The sequence below is a fragment of the Setaria viridis genome, chromosome 5 (genome assembly GCF_005286985.2).
Source record: "Setaria viridis chromosome 5, Setaria_viridis_v4.0, whole genome shotgun sequence".
NCBI lineage: Eukaryota > Viridiplantae > Streptophyta > Magnoliopsida > Poales > Poaceae > Setaria > Setaria viridis.
The window spans coordinates 9,399,068-9,416,489 of record NC_048267.2 but is presented as its reverse complement, the minus strand read 5'-3'; the positions used below and the strand labels follow the sequence as shown (position 1 = coordinate 9,416,489).

General features: G+C 50.4%; 1 protein-coding gene across 1 annotated transcript; it reads right to left on the bottom strand.

Moving 5' to 3' along the window:
* Positions 1-9,988: 9,988 nt before the first annotated feature.
* On the bottom strand, positions 9,989-14,531 carry LOC117859225 (uncharacterized). The gene is made up of 2 exons (XM_034742428.2): positions 11,002-14,531; positions 9,989-10,882 (listed from the first exon to the last, which is right to left on the bottom strand). The coding sequence occupies exons 1-2, from the start codon at positions 13,874-13,876 to the stop codon at positions 10,392-10,394; spliced, it is 3,366 nt and encodes a 1,121-aa protein (XP_034598319.1). The 5' UTR covers positions 13,877-14,531; the 3' UTR covers positions 9,989-10,391.
* Positions 14,532-17,422: the final 2,891 nt, after the last annotated feature.

Here is a 17,422-nt window from a genome sequence, read left to right as displayed (position 1 = left end):
GAATCGGCAAAGGAACGAATAATCCTACACACCAATGAAATTTGCATCATATAGACTATATACTTCCTCCGTTCCAAACTGTAGGTTGTTTTGACTTTTCTAGGTTTACGAATTTAAAAAAGCCAAAACGACCTGCAATTTGGAATGGACGGACTGTTCCTATGCCCTGGGGATCTTAATGCCGCATGCATATTCTTATTCACCATCATGGATGTCATCTCCTCTTATGTATTTTTTTATCCCGATTTGATTATAGAGACCATAGAGCCACATTAATAAGTTGTAGCCTACAAATAGTGACAGATTTGATCAAAGAAATCGATTTATGGATAAAAAATCGCAAGATGATCAAATATGTTAGCAAGTCAGGAGAGAGAGAAATTTGAACAAAAAAAATCATAATCAGCATAGTGAGAAGAATTCGACTATTGAGATATCAACTAGCATCGTTGAACAAATTGTCCCATACTCCCATAGGCCATAGATAAACAAGTGGGCAATTCCGAAAAAAATAGAACATTTGATTTGAGCAACACTTTTGCATCCGATTTGACAAGTTCGGTTTGGTTGGCAAGATAATGACAAGAGCTATAGTACTATGTTTGACCACTCATACTATATCCTCCATTACGAAATTCAGTAACATAACAGAATTGTGGCATAGTATACTAAAATTTCTGCATGGTGTTGGAAATTGCAGTATTATGATGATCTTATTTCATTTTACTTTAGATAAAAGTTGAACTTAGAAAACAAATAAACCTTTCTTTAATTTTTTTAACATCGTACTCCCTTCCGGCCTTCCGTTTCAAAACTTTGAACCAGTAATCTTGCACCGTGGACCGACCAGCCTTTTGCACTCACCGTATGGATGGACCAGCTGGGCCGAAGCCCGCATATGGCCACGAAGGAGGCCGGCCAGCCCATATAAGGTGCAGTTTCAACGCCACAGGGAGCAGCAAACCACGGAGCAACTCCCACCCGAATTCCCGAAATCGAAAACTGTTGAGAAATCCCTAAACCTAAGAATAATTATGGGATGTACACTCCTGGAAGGTCAAGGTTATATAAAGAAACATATACCCATCTATTATGATAAGAGAGAATAACTTCCACCTACATTATCTACTGTGTGCTTATCTCGAGTGCTACTTGGAAGGGATACGGGTGATCTTCTACATCTTGCTCACGTCTCATCTGCTATCAGAAGGGAAGGGAACCGGATTAGGGATCCATGACTGCGCCGTTACTTAATACGTTATCAGCACGCTCTACCACTGCTCGTCAACAACACACAGAGCCGTACTTTCCTATGATGGAGGCTGAAGAAGAACATTATCTAGTTGATAACGCTGCCACAAACTCAATACTCCGAGAGATGAAATATTTTCAGGCACTACGGAAAAAGACTAAAAATATTACCATGATTGCCGGTAGCAACGGCCATATCGTAGGCTCCGGCAGAGCGGTTGTGGTGCTGTGCTCCCTAATAATACTAGCATCTCATAGAAGAAGCGTTTTTGTATCCAGGAGCTATACGTACTCTCCTCACATTTAAAGATATTCATCGTAGTGGCTACCACGTTACAACTGCTTGTGAAAATGGTGCTGAATACCTTTATATCACAACATCAGACGAATGTGAGATAAAAGTGGTAGAAAAAGCGCCGGACAGCTCCTCTAGACTGTACTACACAAAAATTAAGCCAACTCGAGAATACATTGCGATGCCAACTATATTTAAAAACTCCGAGTCATTTACAATATGGCACGAAAGACTCGGACACCCTGGATTAAGGATGATGCGAAACATCATAAATAGCCCTGCTGGTCATGGCATTAAAACCACACAAATTCCTAAAGACTTTCTATGCGTGTCTTATGCTAAAGGAAAACTAATAACTAAACCCGCTTACCTAAAGATAAAGATCAAGTCATTGGATTTCCTAGAGACAATCCAAGGTGACATATGTGGTCCTATTCACCCCCTGTCGGGGCCGTTTAGGTACTTTATGGTCCTTATAGATACTGCTACTAGGTGGAGCCTCGTATGCCTGCTGTCTATAAGGAACCACGCTTTTGCAAAACTTATTGCCCAGATCATCCGATTGCGTGTCAGCTTCCCGGAGAACAGCATAAGAGCAATTAGGATGGATAATGCTGGAGAGTTTACCTCAAAAGCATTTAATGACTTTTGTCTTGTCCTGGGCATCAATGTAGAGCATTCTGTGCCTCATATGCACACACAAAATGGACTTGCTGAATCCTTAATAAAAAGAATAAAATTAATTGCCAGACCACTTCTACAAGATAGTAGACTTCCTACCAACAGTTGGGGACATGCAGTGCTGCACGCTGCTACCTTAATCCAATACAGGCCATCTGCATATCACTCTACTTCCACTCATCAATTAGCGTGTGGACAACAACCAATGATTTTTCATCTGCGAAAGTTCGATTGTGCTGTATATGTGCCAATATCACCACCCCAGCGTACAACTATGGGACCTCACCGGAAGCTGGGGATATATGTAGGTTATGAAAATATGTCCATAATCAAATATTTAGAGCCTAAAATTGGGGATCTGTTTACGGCTCGATACGCTGATAGTATCTTCGATGAAGAGCATTTCCCGGCATTAGGGGGAGGATTGTACCTTAATAAAAAAAATACCAAGAAATAGAATGGAGTGCTAGTAGCATTCAATCGCTTGATCTACGCACTAAAGATACTAAACTTGAAGTTCAAAGAATAATAAACCTGCAACAATTAGCAAATAATTTGCCAGACGTATTTACTGAGAGGAGTATCAAAATCGCATATTCCCACGATTAATGCACCAGAGAGAGTGGAAATACCCATGGAGGGCATGAACTCTATCCAACTCCCTAATCCTAGAAAAAGGGGGAGAGATCCAGATGACTCGGTACGAGCCAAGCGGGGATGCCCGCAGAGGCAAGTTGCTAGAGAGAATGCATTACGCTCCCATTCAGTGGTGGTCCCGGCAGAGATACACCCTGAAGGTGAAAGTTCTAGTGCAACTGTGCGCACAAATACAAATAATAGCACAAGGACAATGGAACAACCAGGCTCAAGTGATTTGGGAAATCATGATGAGCCAGATGATTCAGTTGAAGAAATTTCCATAAACTATGCTGAATTTGGAGAACTATATAACAGAAAGACTACAAATGTCGACATTAATTTCATCTCTAAGATCGCTAACGCGATTGAGGATCCTGAACCAAAGTCCATGGCAGAGTGTCGGAAGCGCTCAGATTGGGTCAAATGGAAAGAAGCAATAGAGACTGAATTGTGCTCACTTTCTAAGAGGCAAGTATTCGGGCCAGTCGCCCGCACGCCCCCCAAAATATTCCTAGTAGGATACAAATGGGTATTTATCCGAAACAGGGATGAAAACAATGTGGTGGTGAGATACAAAGCAAGGCTCGTAGCACAAGGGTTCACGCAGAGACCCGACATCGATTACAATGAAACATATTCTCCAGTTATGACTGGTATAACATTCTGATATTTAATATCTATAGCAGCAGGTTTAAACTTGAAAATGTAGATGATAGACGTAGTGACTGCATACCTGTATGGGTCCTTGGATTCGGATATATATATGAAAGTTCTAGATGGATTGAAAATTCCAAATTCTAAAACAAATCGCAACATGTACAGCATTAAGTTGGAGAGGGCGTTGTACGGGCTTAAATAGTCTGGTCGGATGCGGTACAACCGGCTAAGTGACTTCCTCCTGAAGAAGGGATACATTAATAATATTGATTCTCCCTGTGTATTTATTAGGAAATCCTAGAAGGGTTTTTGTATCATCTCAGTCTATGATGATGACTTAAACATAATAGGCTGCGCATAGGATATTGAGGAGGCGAGCACCTACCTCAAGGCGGAGTTTGAAATGAAAGACTTGTGTAAAACCAAGTTTTTCTTAGGCCTGCAAATCGAGCATCTCCCCGAAGGAATTTTTGTACACTAATCAACCTACACGAAAAAGGTCCCGGAGAGATTTAATATGTCAAAGGCTCATCCTCTAAAGGCCCCGATGGTTATCAGATCACTTGAGAAGGACAAGGACCCATTTAGACCGAAAAGTGGATGATGAGGAACCTTTAGAACCTGAAGTTCCCTATTTCAATGCAATTGGAGCGCTGATGTATATTGCAAATTGCACAAGGCCTAACATTGGTTTCGCAGTAAACTTGCTAGCTCGTCATAGTGCAAACCCAACCAGAAGACATTGGGTAGGTGTTAAGACAATACTTAGGTACGTCAAGGGCACTGAAGATCTTGGTCTGTTTTTCCGGAAGAATCAAGACCTAAGCTTGGTAGGCTATGCAAATGCTGGATATCTATTCGATCCACATGATGCAAGCTCACAAACTGGTTTCGTGTTTCTTTGTGGAGGCGCTGCCGTATCTTGACGATCGTGCAAACAAACTTTAGTAGAACATCTACAAACCACGCTGAGATTATTGCATTATATGAAGCCACACGTGAATGTGCTTGGCTGCGACGAATGACTAACCATATCCAGAAGTCATGTGATCTTAATACTACTAAAACTCCCACCATTATCTATGAAGATAATGCAGCACGTGTTGCACAAATGCAAACGTATATTAAGAGTAATATGACCAAACACATATCTCCTTAATTTTTCTACGCTCACGAACTCCATAAGAAGGGTGAGGTGAGTGTTTTGCAAGTCCAGTCATGTGACAATCTTGCTGATTTGTTCACTAAATCTTTACCAACTGCTACATTCACAAAGTGTACCCGCAGTATTGGCATGAGACGACTAAGAGACCTGCAGGATTCAGGGGGAGATTACCCCTGAGTATTTGCCCTTATTCACGGATCCAGAAGATCTTGATTTCGGTAATCCTGAAGATTATAAATTGTCCTGAAGACATCTGTTGCACTCTTTTTCCCATAAATGAGTTTTACAGAAGTTTCTCACAAATGTTTTTTAACGATGCAACATGTGCAATACATCTAGCGACACCATGCACTCTTTCTTCATATTTTTTCCACTAGATTTTTTGGAGTTTTAATAAAGTATAGTTGATCGTGGTATTCGCCCAAGGGAAGTGTTGAGAAATCCCTAAAACTAGGGATAATTGTGGGCTCATACCAAATATACCCCTGGAGGGTCAAGGCTATATAAACGAACATGTACCCATCTATTATGATAAGACAGAATAAGTTCCACCTACATTATCTCATGTGTGCTTATCTCGGATGCTATTGGGAAGGGATACGAGTGATCTTCTACATCTTCCTCACGTCTCATCTGCTATCGGGAGGGAAGGAAACCGGATCAGGGATCCATGACTGCACCGTTACTCAGTAAAAACGTTCTCTCTCCGACTCTCCCACTGCCAAGGACTTCCTCCTAGATACTACGGACTTGTTTGGATGCGGCCCTCAACCAGCTGTTGCCAGGCAGCGATCGTGGCCTCACGCCAACGAAATCAAGCGCCTGGATGCGTTGCCTGGCACAGGTTTCTCAGGACTCAATCCAAACAAGTCCTACCATACTGTTTACCCAACCTCGCAATGAACATGTTGAATTCGCTTCTCCTCGCCCGCGTTAGCCAGGAACGGAAGTGCGTGCCTGTAACTCCAGCTCAAGGAGGGCTAAAGAGTGGGTAAGAGGGGGAGCCTGCTTGAGCCCATGTCAAAACTAGCCTGCCGAAAGGCATGTTGTGGTGCCCGGTACACCGGACGTCCAAGAGGCGCGGATTTTTTTATTTTTTATTTTATTTTATTTTATGAATTTGCAGAAATAAATAGGCGATTCAAAAATTTGCAGAAATGGATCTCTACCGCTGGATCAAACGGCGGTAGCGCCTTTTGAAATGGCGGTTGGAGCGGTGAACGTAGCTACCGCCGTTTGAAATGACGGTTGGAGCGCTGAACGTAGCTACCACCGTTTGAATCAGCGGTAGCCTATTACCGCTGATTGAAAGGGCAATAAACGGCGGTAGCTAGCTCCCCCCTCCAACGGCTGGTTTTGTTGTGTGTTGGCAGCTATAGCCGGTTCAAACGGCTATAGCCATTTGAAACGGCTATAACTTGGATTTTTTTATTTTGTTTTCGTGTAATTTTTTCTCCTAGTAGAAAAAATATCAAGTAACATTGGCAGCACTAAATATTCAGATACATCACTTTTGGTTGCAATATGAAACTTCGTAATTTGAGAGAGGTAGAGCGCTTTGAGGAAATAATTGAAAATAAATTAACTCCCTGCCATTAGATACATAGCTATTTCCAGCCAAATTACAACAGATAGAAACGAAATGCATGCATAACATACGAACAACAATGACTCTAGAATGAACAATTAATTATAGATTGCAGTGGCATGTGCGGCACGGATGCTATCCTAAACATGTGTCGTCGCTAAACCTAACATGCCTTAGGTAATTGAAAATGCTGGGGATAAAGTCATATCTACTTTCTAGTAGAACTAGCTTTGGGAGAGCTGGGAGGGTCCAGCCTCATAGTAGTCAGCACCTCCAGAGGATGGCGGAGATGGGGGCGATCCTTGTTGTGGTGGTAGGGGCACTTGCACCATGGATCGATACAAATCAAGTCACCTGCGATGTTAATAGGTGAAGATCCGAGCTTCAATCTCCATCCTACTCCCCTCCCCTCCTTCATCTCCTCCCTCCCTCCCTCCCTCCCTTTCTTTCTCTTCTCCTCCCTCCCTTTCTTCCTCTTCTCTCCCGGACGCTCCCTCCCTTCCTCTTCTCTCCCGGCCGCTCCCTCAGCTCCCTCCCTTCTCTCATTTCTGGGCGTCCAGAAACAGGCGTGTGTGCGCCCGGGGCGGCCGCTCCGCAGCTTTTAAAGATGCGGGACAACTCCCGCCAAATCAAGCGGCGGTAACGATCCCGTTTCTGCCGTTTGAATCGGCGGGGCCTGTTACCGCCCCTTGATCCATCGGAAACCGGATACTTCCAGATGCCACGGTGAAAACTGCCTCATCCCACGCGTCGCTGCAACCCATGTGCCACCTACTGGGTCAGAGGGTGGTAAGCGGATTTGGCAGCTGACGTGGCGGACGCGCGAAGCTACCACCGTTTCACCTGGTGGTATCTTCTCTTACCGCCGGTTGAGACGGCAGTTGCTGTTTACCGCCGTTTCATCCGGTGGCGTATGTCTATTTCTACAAATTTTAGGATCGCCTATTTATTTCTGCAAATTCGTAAAATAAAAAAAATTCAAGAGGCGCGGCGCAACAGACACCCAGCTATGTTGGAAGATACCCTGGCCCGCCGGCCACGTTGCGCTCGTTGGGTGCAGACCTGAACCAGGCTGACCTGTTGAGAAGAGGCCCGATAAAATGGGGTGCTCTGTGTTGGGCCGTTGTACTGCGAAACGCAGGCGGTCGCTGAAGGCACGCACTTGGGCCGTTGTTGAGGCAGGCCACCAGACTGGTGTTGTGAAAGTTTGCGCGCGCTCCGCTGGTGGGTGATTCGGGCTTGTGCTGATTAGGGGGCTGGCTTTGGTGGCCCACGAGGCCGGACGATGTGCCGGCAGGAATTAAGTCGAAGGTTGTGGGCTTCGGGCCCCAGCCGGAGCCCGTATACGCCGTGCAAGGTTTCCACGGAGTTCAGGCGGCTGGTGGTGCCGAACGAATCGTTCGAGTGCGGTCGCTCGGGCTGTGGGCGCCACACGCGCAGCCCGCTTCGTGGTGCGTGGGCTCGCAGACTATCCCCTCCTACCCACTCTTGTGTTCTCCTCTTTCTTTTTTTTCTTTTTTTTTTCACCTCTTCTGCCATGTCTTTAAAAGTATAGACTAGTATACTACTATAGCTAACACGATGAAATTTTAGTTTTCGGAGTATAGCTTTATGTTGTCAGTAAAAATGTACAGTTCTTGAAGATTATTTCTACAAAATGTGTGTTTTTCAGGTGTAGACCCGAATTTCGCACGGCACGGCGCAGCGTCAGCTTGCCGGCTTATCATGTCGTACCATCAAATCATTCGTGGATCCAGATCGTTGTACAGTGGGCGTTTGATCACGGGATTAATTTTATAATTCGATCACAAATGTTTGATACCAATTAGAAGGAGTAAACCTGAACTAATTATAAAACTAATTGCATAAGTCGTGGCTAATTCACGAGATGAATATATTAAACCTAATTAATCTATGATTAGCACATATTTACTATAGCATCACATGATTAAATCATAGACTAATTAAGTTTAATAGATTCGTCTCGCAGTTTTCATTTATACAATTAATTTTGTAATTAATCTATATTTAGAACTTCTAATTAGTATCAATGTGATAATGACTGACTTTAATCTCAGTCTCCAAACCTCGGCTGCTAGCCCCTGCTGCCATTCTGCCGCTTCCTCCACTGTTCGCAAGCACGGCGCGGTACGAGGCACCTACGGGATCACGACGCGCCGCTCATCCATCCATGATCCATGCCATCATGCGCCCCAACGGCAGGCATTGTCTGGCCCAGACAACTCCCCAGCGCCCAGCGCCAGAGTGCCCTGGCATCCCCGCCGATTCGTTCCTGGGCATGCGACAGTGGAGGAGAGGCCGAGTTTCGCCCTGTGCCAACAGCTGCCTTACGCAGCAGCTGTGCGCTGTACCCCGAGACCAGATGATTGGCACCAGTACGTAGCCATGGCGATGCCGCCGCTCTGGCCTCTGGGACCGGGGCTTCTTCACTGTGCACCAAATGGTGACTCCTTTTTGGTCGTGCCCGTACACGAGTGAGGAGGCGAGTGTTCGACTGATCATCGAAATCTGACGAGACGCTTGAGGCGACGATCAACAACGACGGCTGCTTGCACTGTCTGTCCTGCATGGCCGCATTACTCGACAAGAGCAGAGCTGTCAGGCAAGCTAGCTCGTGTAAAAGGAAGGCCGGGAGAGGAGGGAAGCGAAGCGACAAACCGCCGCAATGTACCCGTCACTGGCATGCTCCCTTTCAGTGTTGCCTGCCCGGCCGGGTCAGTGGATTTCGATTCAGGGTTGTTTGGATACTGTGCTAAATTTTAGCAGTGTCACATCGGACGGATGCTAATTAGGAGAACTAAACATAAGCTAATTATAAAACTAATTGCAGAACCCTATGCTAATTCACGAGATGAATCTATTAAGCCTAATTAATCGGTCATTAGCAAATGGTTATTGTAGCTCGAGACGAATCTATTAAGCCTAATTAATCCGTCATTAGTAAATGGTTACTGTAGCACCACATTGTCAAATCATGGATTAATTAGGTTTAATATATTCGTCTCGCGAATTAGACTCCATCTGTGCAATTAGTTTGTAATTAGCCTATATTTAATACTCCTAATTAGGATCAAATATCCGATGTGATAGGTACTAGTGAGCCCAGTGAGTATAACAGAAATTGCAGGCCTATTGTTCCTGGAGCTCAGCTTCAAGCCTGAAAGCGCAGAGGATGGACTGAAGGAGTAGTTCACCATGGGCGCAGCTAGCTACCTGCTGTCTGCTAGAGGTTATGATGCTACGGTCCTACGGCCGAGCCCCGCTACTGTTCTGTCTGCTGGACATTCTTCTCAGCTTGGCCCAGACAGCTCCAACAGCAACACTCCTCGCCCAAAAAGCCAAAAGGGACCTCCCTGTCTCGGCAATCAGCACACCATTCAGTAGGCTCTCGGCCACAGAAAGTAGCTACCGGGTTTTCAGGCGGCTGCGTTGAAATGGAATCAGAGATGGAGATGAGAGAAATGCTTCACTCTGTCTATTCGGATCGGCAGTCGCTGGCGCGTCCCTTTCCGTCCAGGCAACTTCGAAACGCGCACGACCCGCCGTGCAGTGCATGATCGGACCGGAGCAACATCATCAGCTACAGCCTGCCTGCCGGGTCTACAACTTCAACTGCATTCAGCTTGGGCCCCATGTGGATGCGGGCAGGAAGGAAGACCAGGGCAGCCTCTCCTGCGGCAGTGACGGCAGATAGATGCGGGACATGATCATGCCATGCCTCATCAGAATCAGATTACCAATGCAATTGACTGGGTAACTTCGGTACAAGGTACTACAGCTATGTGTATGGTACAATGGGACAAGGAATTATTGCTTTGCTTGGTCGATTCATGGTGGAGTCTTCTTCTTCGTTCCCCCACCCTGCCTCCTGACATTCCTCACGATCATGGTGGCGGTGACCATCCGCCGCTCCTCCTCCTTGGCGGCGAGCGGCAGTCCGGCGGCGCACCGACGGTTCATAGGCTCGCCGACGTCCTGTCAACGCTACCATGTTAGTCGTCGCACACCTCCGAGCACTCGAGCAGCGTGGGTTGGCGGTTGGCGCCATTGGTTCCTCCTCTTTTGTGAGCTAGGCCATGGCCACGCGCCCTTCGTTACATTGAGTAGGCCAACGAGCTGGACTGGGACTGCGACTGGGCTTGGGCCGGGCGGGGGAGGGCCGTGGGTTTGGTCGGCGAGGGGGCGTCGGCGGCCCACTTCGCCGAGTCCAGCCTCGCTCCCCCGGATCCGCCGCCGCTGACCTTGCGCGCCTCGGCGCCGTCGTCGTTCCGGAGGCCCCGCAGCAGCGCCGCCACGTCCTTCATGGTGGGCCGGTCCTCGGGCCGCGCGCTGGCGCAGAGCAGCGCGATCCCGAGCGCCTGCAGCATCTCCTGCACCTGCGCGTCCGGCCGGCCCTGCAGCCGCGGGTCCACCACGCCGGCAGGGTCCCGCTTCTGGTGCAGGTGCTCCCGCACCCACTGCACCACGCTCCGCCCCTCCCCGAACGCCGCCTCCACCGGCCGCCGCCCCGTGATCACCTCCAGCAGCACCACCCCGAAGCTGTACACGTCGCTCTTCGTCGTGATCTTGCTCATGCACCCGTACTCTGCGCGAGGGATCGGCATCAAATCATCACAACCGTCAGATCCTTCACTGTGCCGATCGCAATTTGTAACGAACGGCCGGGATTGTTGTACGGAAGGAAGCAAGCAAGCGGCGGCGTACCGGGGGCGATGTAGCCGTAGGACCCGGCGAAGGGCGGGGGCGACGAGTTGGCGCCGTCGTCGGCGACCCTGGCGAGGCCGAAGTCGGCGAGGCACGCCTCGTAGCGCTCGCCGAGGAGGATGTTGTCGGCCTTGACGTCGCGGTGGAGGATCGCCGGCACGCAGTCGTGGTGGAGGTACGCGAGACCCTCGGCCACGCCCACGGCGATCGCCAGCCGCACCTCCCACTCCGCCACGGCGCCGCCGCCGTGCAGCAGGCCGCCGAGGGTGCCGTTCGGGAGGTAGTCGTAGAAGAGGAGGCGCGTCCGGCGGTTGGCCGCCCAGCCCAGGAGCCGCACGATGTTGCGGTGGCGCACCCGGGGCAGCACGCCGACCTCGCACGCGAACGCCTCCGCCGACGCCTCGTCGCACGACCGGAACTTCTTCACGGCGATGGTCACGCCGCCCGTCGACGGCACGGCCGCGCGGTACACCGACCCGGACCACCCCTTCCCGATGACGTTCGCCGGCGTCAGGCTGCGTGCCACGTCGCCCACGCTGATCTCCACCTTCTGGTACAGGGTCACGTCCCACGGCGGCAGCATCTCGGCGTCCTTGTCGTCGCCGTCGCCGGCGCCGCGCGCGGAGCCCCTGCGCCGGCCTACGAGGAGGAACGCCGCCGCGGCGAGGAGCGCCACGAGGGCGGAGAGCAGCACGGCGGTGGCGACCTTCGCGGCGCGGCGCGACGCGCGCTCGCGGTCGCTGGCGTCGCCGGGGCAGCGCGTCAGGCACAGCCCCGGGTTGCCCTCCACGTCGCTCGTCGGAAGCTTCGCGAAGAACGCCGTCGCCGGCGCGCGGCCGGCGAAGCTGTTGAAGGAGATGTTGAGCGCGACAAGGTTCTGGAGCGCGGACAGCGGCTGGAGATCGCCGGAGAGCTGGTTGTGCGACACGTCGAGGACACCGAGCCGCACGAGCCCGGCGAACTCCTTGGGTATTGCGCCAGACAGGCCGTTGCAGCTCAGATTGAGGGCAATCTCCAGCCCCGGAATCTTGCCGATGCTCGCAGGAATCGCGCCGGAGAGCGCGTTGCCGCCGAGGTCCAGGAGCTGGAGCCGCGAGCACGAGCCGATCTCCGGCGGTATCTGACCCGTGAGCCTGTTCCCGCCGAGAACGAGCTTCGTGAGCGAACCGAGCCTGCCGATGTCCGACGGGATCACTCCGCTGATGGAGTTGTACGAGAGGTCCAGGTACTGCAGCGACGGCATATCGTGGAACAGCCCCGGCGGCAGGACGCCGGTGATGGCATTGCCGTGGAGGTCGACGAACGTGAGGTTCCGGCAGCCGGCGATGTCGGCCGGGATGGCGCCGGAAAGCCTGTTGGAGCTGAGGTCCAAGAAGCTGAGGTTGCCAAGCTTACCGACCTCCGGAGGAATGGCGCCGGCGAGGTGGTTGCCACTGGCCCGGAACCGGACGAGCGACGTGCAGTTGCCGATCTCCGGTGGTATCTCGCCGGATAAGGTGTTGTCGATCATGAGCAGCTTGGACAGCCGCGGCAGCTGGAACAGGGAGCGCGGGATGGGCCCGGTGAGCGCGTTCTGCGACAGGTCGAGCGACTCGAGGCTCACGCAGCCGCCGATCGCCGGCGGGATGCTCCCGGTGAGCTGGTTGGCCCAGAGGTAGAGCATGCGCAGCGCCGTGAGCTTGCCGATCTCGGCGGGGATGCCGCCGGATATCTGGTTGTTGTCGAGTTCCAGGTCGGTGAGGTTGATGCAGCGCGCGAGCTCGGCGGGGATGGGGCCCGACACCTTGTTCACGCTGAGCTGGAGTTCCTGCAACGACGTCAGATTCCCCAGTGACGCCGGGATGTGGCCGATGAGACCGTTCATGGAGAGGTCCAGCACGGTGAGCCCCGTGCACGCCCCGAGCTCCGGCGGGATGACGCCGACGAGGTTGTTCTGCCACAGCAGCAGGTTCTTGAGGTTTCTGAGCTTGCCGAGCTGCGGCGGGATGGAGCCGGAGAGCGCGTTCTCGTAGAGGTAGATGTTGGTCAGGCTGCTGCAGTCGCCGAGCTCCGGCGGGATCGGGCCGGAGAGGAGGGCGGTGTAGATGGCGATGGTGTCGAGGCTCTTGAGCTTGCCGAGGCTCGCCGGGAGAGGGCCGGAGATGCTGGTCTCGGCGAGGCCGAGCATGGTGAGGTTGGAGCAGTCGCCGATCTCCGGCGGGAGCGCGCCCTGGAGGTTCTTGTTGCCGCCGCCGCGGATGACCTCGAGGCTGGCCATCTGGCCGATGGACGCCGGTATGGTGCCCTCGAGCTGGTTGTCGTAGAAGATGAGCTCCCGCAGCGCCGTGAGGTTGCCGATGGCGTCCGGGATGGCGCCCTCGAGGCGGTTCGAGTTCACGTACAGGCTCTCCAGCTTGCTCCCGGGCCGGCACAGGCTCACTGGGATGGGCCCCGTGAGGGCATTGTTGCTGAGGTCGAGGTGCGTGAGCACCGGCAGCTGGTCCCCGAGCCCCGGCGGGATGGGCCCCGTCAGGTTGGTGCCCGTGAGCACCAGCCGCGACAGCGTGGCGCCCACCGCGGAGAGGTCCGCCGGCGCGCCGCCGTGGAGGTCGACGAACTGCAGGCTGAGCCCCGTGACCCGGCCCGCGGCGTCGCACGACACGCCCGTCCACCGGCACGGCGACGCGTCCGAGTCCCTCCAGTCCCCGAGCGCCTCCTCCGCGTCGCCACGCAGCGTGCGCTTCCACGCCAGCAGCGCCGCGCCCTGCGCGTCCACGGCGAGCGCGCAGCCCACCCACGCCATGGCGAGCGCGCACCACAGCAGCAGCGGCGGCGGCGCCGCCCACGCGCTCCTCCACCTGCCTCGTCTCCTACCGCCCATCACGCCGGGAGGCATTCCCTCAGGAGGTAGCTCAGCTTACCAATCCAACTGCCAGGACTGCACTCCAGAGCTACGCTTCTTCGAAAGCATATATCCAGACCAGATTACGATGAAATCGACGAGGAGATGAGGTGAGCTGATGCTGTAGGATCGGCTGCAGCTGGTGTCACTTGCAAATCCGTGTTCTTGCTTGTGCCGGAAGCACCAGAGGAAAGTGGCCTGCAACTTTGTTGCAAAGCCAGGAAGTAGGTGTACTGGTGGTGAGGTTTAAGCTAAGCCTCCCTGACAGGTTTAGTACCAGAGGGAGAAGAAGAGAGAGAGAGGCACCCCATGGCCAAGGCTGAGATTTTTATATGCCAAGGTAGAAGGAGGGAAAAAAAAAGAGGTCAGCTGTGAGAAAAGAGAGAGGGGGAGGGAGGGATGGAGCAGGAAACCAGCGAGAAATGGCGGATTAGGTGGCGGCAAGCTGAGCGGAGCTGGGGTTCAGGCCTGAGTGAGTGAGAGCTGCTGGGATTGTAAAGTGCAGGGAGTGGAGCGAGAGGGTGTGGCAGGCACTCATGTGTGTCTGCAGAATCTCCGGATCCGAGGCCACCGGTTGGGTCAGGCAGGCCGTCACCCCTGTCCCTCCCCCTCGTCCTCTACTTGTTTATGCCTGCCGGCCCGCAAGTGCACCGTCAAATTAACTACTATGTTATTTGTCTATGTGATCACAGGATTAGGGGCTTTGATTTGGTTTCAAATTTCAGAGAGGAGTCGCCAGGCAACGACTATTAGTGGTGTGCGCCTTTTTTGTTTTGGCGAATTTGAGTTCGATGCTTGAAACAAGAGATGCAGAGGGGAAAAAAAAGTATGAGGTGTGGATGCTCTAATTTAACCTAGCAAATTTAAAGATCGGATTATAAGATTATATTATTTTAAACTAAAAATAGATAGGACTAAGTTATATTTTTAACAGAAGACGCAACAGCTTCGCTCCTCCCAGGGAAAGATGGTGAGCCACTGTCACTCGAGCTGTTGCATCTCATCGCATCAGTCAGGTTTCAGGTCAGGTAAACCCTCGTCGCCATGGAAAGGCTGTGAACCTGCGACATGGCTGATACGGTTAGAAATAGCATCAGCTGGATGATGCCTTCAGGCAGGGTTGGTTTCACCAATTATGCACGCCAGCAAACAGGTTTTTCACCCTTTCTGCGAAAGAAAACAGGTGCTTGCAATTGGCAATGCAAATCCCTTTCATCGGGCACGCCGCGGCGTCGCTGCCGCAACAGCAAAAGCGGCGGCAGCGGGCAAAGAATATCTCGGGAACGTAACAGCTCGCCTAGAATAAACATGAGCGTGAGAGCAATGGACACATGGCAAGTAACTACTCCCTCCCATTGCTTGCAATTTCAAAGCCTCTGTCAGCTCCTCCCTTCAATTTCTAGCCCAATTTGTTGCTCTTGTAATCAATCAAAGAACAAACAGGGCATTTTCTTAGGCCAATTCATTTTATATTTTTTTTAAAAAGAAATCCTTAGTAAGAGAATTGTGAAGCAAACGGGTCATTTCATAATTCATGTCTCCTTGATTCTCATGCACAATTCTAAAACGACTAACATTTCCACGGTCCTTCTGCCATTGTGTAGCTAGCTGTAAAAGAGATCGGCGAGCCCTGCGTAGTGATTACCGGCAGTGGAGGATGGCAAGCTGCTGAAGCAAGAATCTCTCAAGAGTTGAAACACGAAAGGTGAAAGGGGGTAAAAGAAAACAAAGTAAAAGGAGGCACCGCACCACAGCTGGCCTCTTAGTGGGGTGAACTGGTAGTAACACACGACACGCACAAACAGCTCCTTCATGCAGTAACAAATAAACAAACTGAAACCCCCAGCTCTTTCTTACAGCGGCTGTCTGCTCTGCACTGAAGCCTGCAGGTTAAACTAAAGGGTTAGATCTACACTTGATGAAGGGCAGCACATGTCCTTGGTTAGATGAGATCTACTGCTGTTACCACCACCACCTAGCGGTAATAAACTAATGGCGTCACCCTGTCTTTCTCGTAATTCGTGCTAATCGCGAGGAAGCCGCCATCAGCCGCGGTTAAAAAAGCCGCTGCCAACGTACTGAAAGTTTTGCAGGCTCAGAGATCTAGATCTACCCTCCCCTCCAAATTCCCATTGGTAAAAGAGCAGTCCTAATTAACCGGGACACAGGGCCTCTAATCCCGTGGAAGATAGTAATTCCAATGAGTAGAACTTGCAGAGTATTTACATGGGAACTAGGGCTTCTATTTGGGACAGGCAACCAACCATGGCATTTGCATTGTAAGTTGTTTCACCCCATAAAAGACAGCACGCTTTCCGGTTCTTCTCTTACAGGGAACAACAGATTTGAGCCACCATTGCTGTGGAGTCTTTGCTGGTAAAGTTGTAAAAACATCTGGTTACCACAGTTAATCTAAGTTATCTTACCAGCACAAAAAAAAAAGTTATTACCATGAGTAAGCTTAGTTCACAAGTATGTTGGCAGATGAAATGTAATGTGTTGAGCAATGATACACCAGCATGCAGGGAGGCTCAAAGCTGGCATCCGGTGTGAAAAGCTGGTCAGTTTTTACATGGATGATGAAAGATAATGGAGAAAGAAAGCAAAGATAGCAGTAGAGTAGCATGGTTATGTGCTGTCCCAGCATATTAGTTAAGGGACTGATGATTTACCCATGCACAGTACTAGCTGTCAAAGTTTTCACTGCATTATGATCTAGATCTAGCATCAGACTATCAGGCTCTGCGCCTACCATCCACCAGTTAGTCTACTTCTGCTTTTCTGAATACTAGCATATAGTACATGCATATTTTTGACCAAATGAAGTTTTTGGCATGCAACTGGCAGCTGTAATTAAGAATGGTAATTAATACCAGTTTAAAACAAGTTGATCTGCAGACACTGATATTATCTTTGATGAAAGGAATCGTAATATGATCTTTGCTCATAGAAAAATGGATAGCAGAGGAGAGCAAAAGTGATCGGTGGATCACGTGAAGCAGTCGACTCTTGAGTCTTGACTTGAGAGGTGCTTGCCGCGTGACAGAATCAACTCGATCAACAGTTTTCTATTCCAGTATGTTATGGCCAATTCATATGTTTGTAAAACTTGTGGAGTAGGTATGATACTTGGGATCCTTTTCAGGATTAGTCCAAACGGAGCGGAAAAAAGTGAAGATAGAGATTGACATGTACTTGGTATTAAAAGGGACAATCACATACAGCCCTACAAAATCTGGACTCCGAATAAGACGTGCATTAAGTTATAGTACTATGATGAACCAACTTTAGAAAATGCAGATAATCCCAGGAAATTGTGGCACTAATTATGTTCTCAAAGGTACCAATGTGATTTTAAACAGAAACTGTGTTCTACTCTATCTACATATAAAAAAATAGTAGCTTTTTGAAGCTGGTTAGTGGTCCTTCTAGAATAAGCAAAATCATTCACAAAACTCTAAACAACAGTGATCTACAAGCATTTCATAGACATAATCAGGTGTAAGTTAAGGAGACAATATGTGAGACGGTCGAGCTACA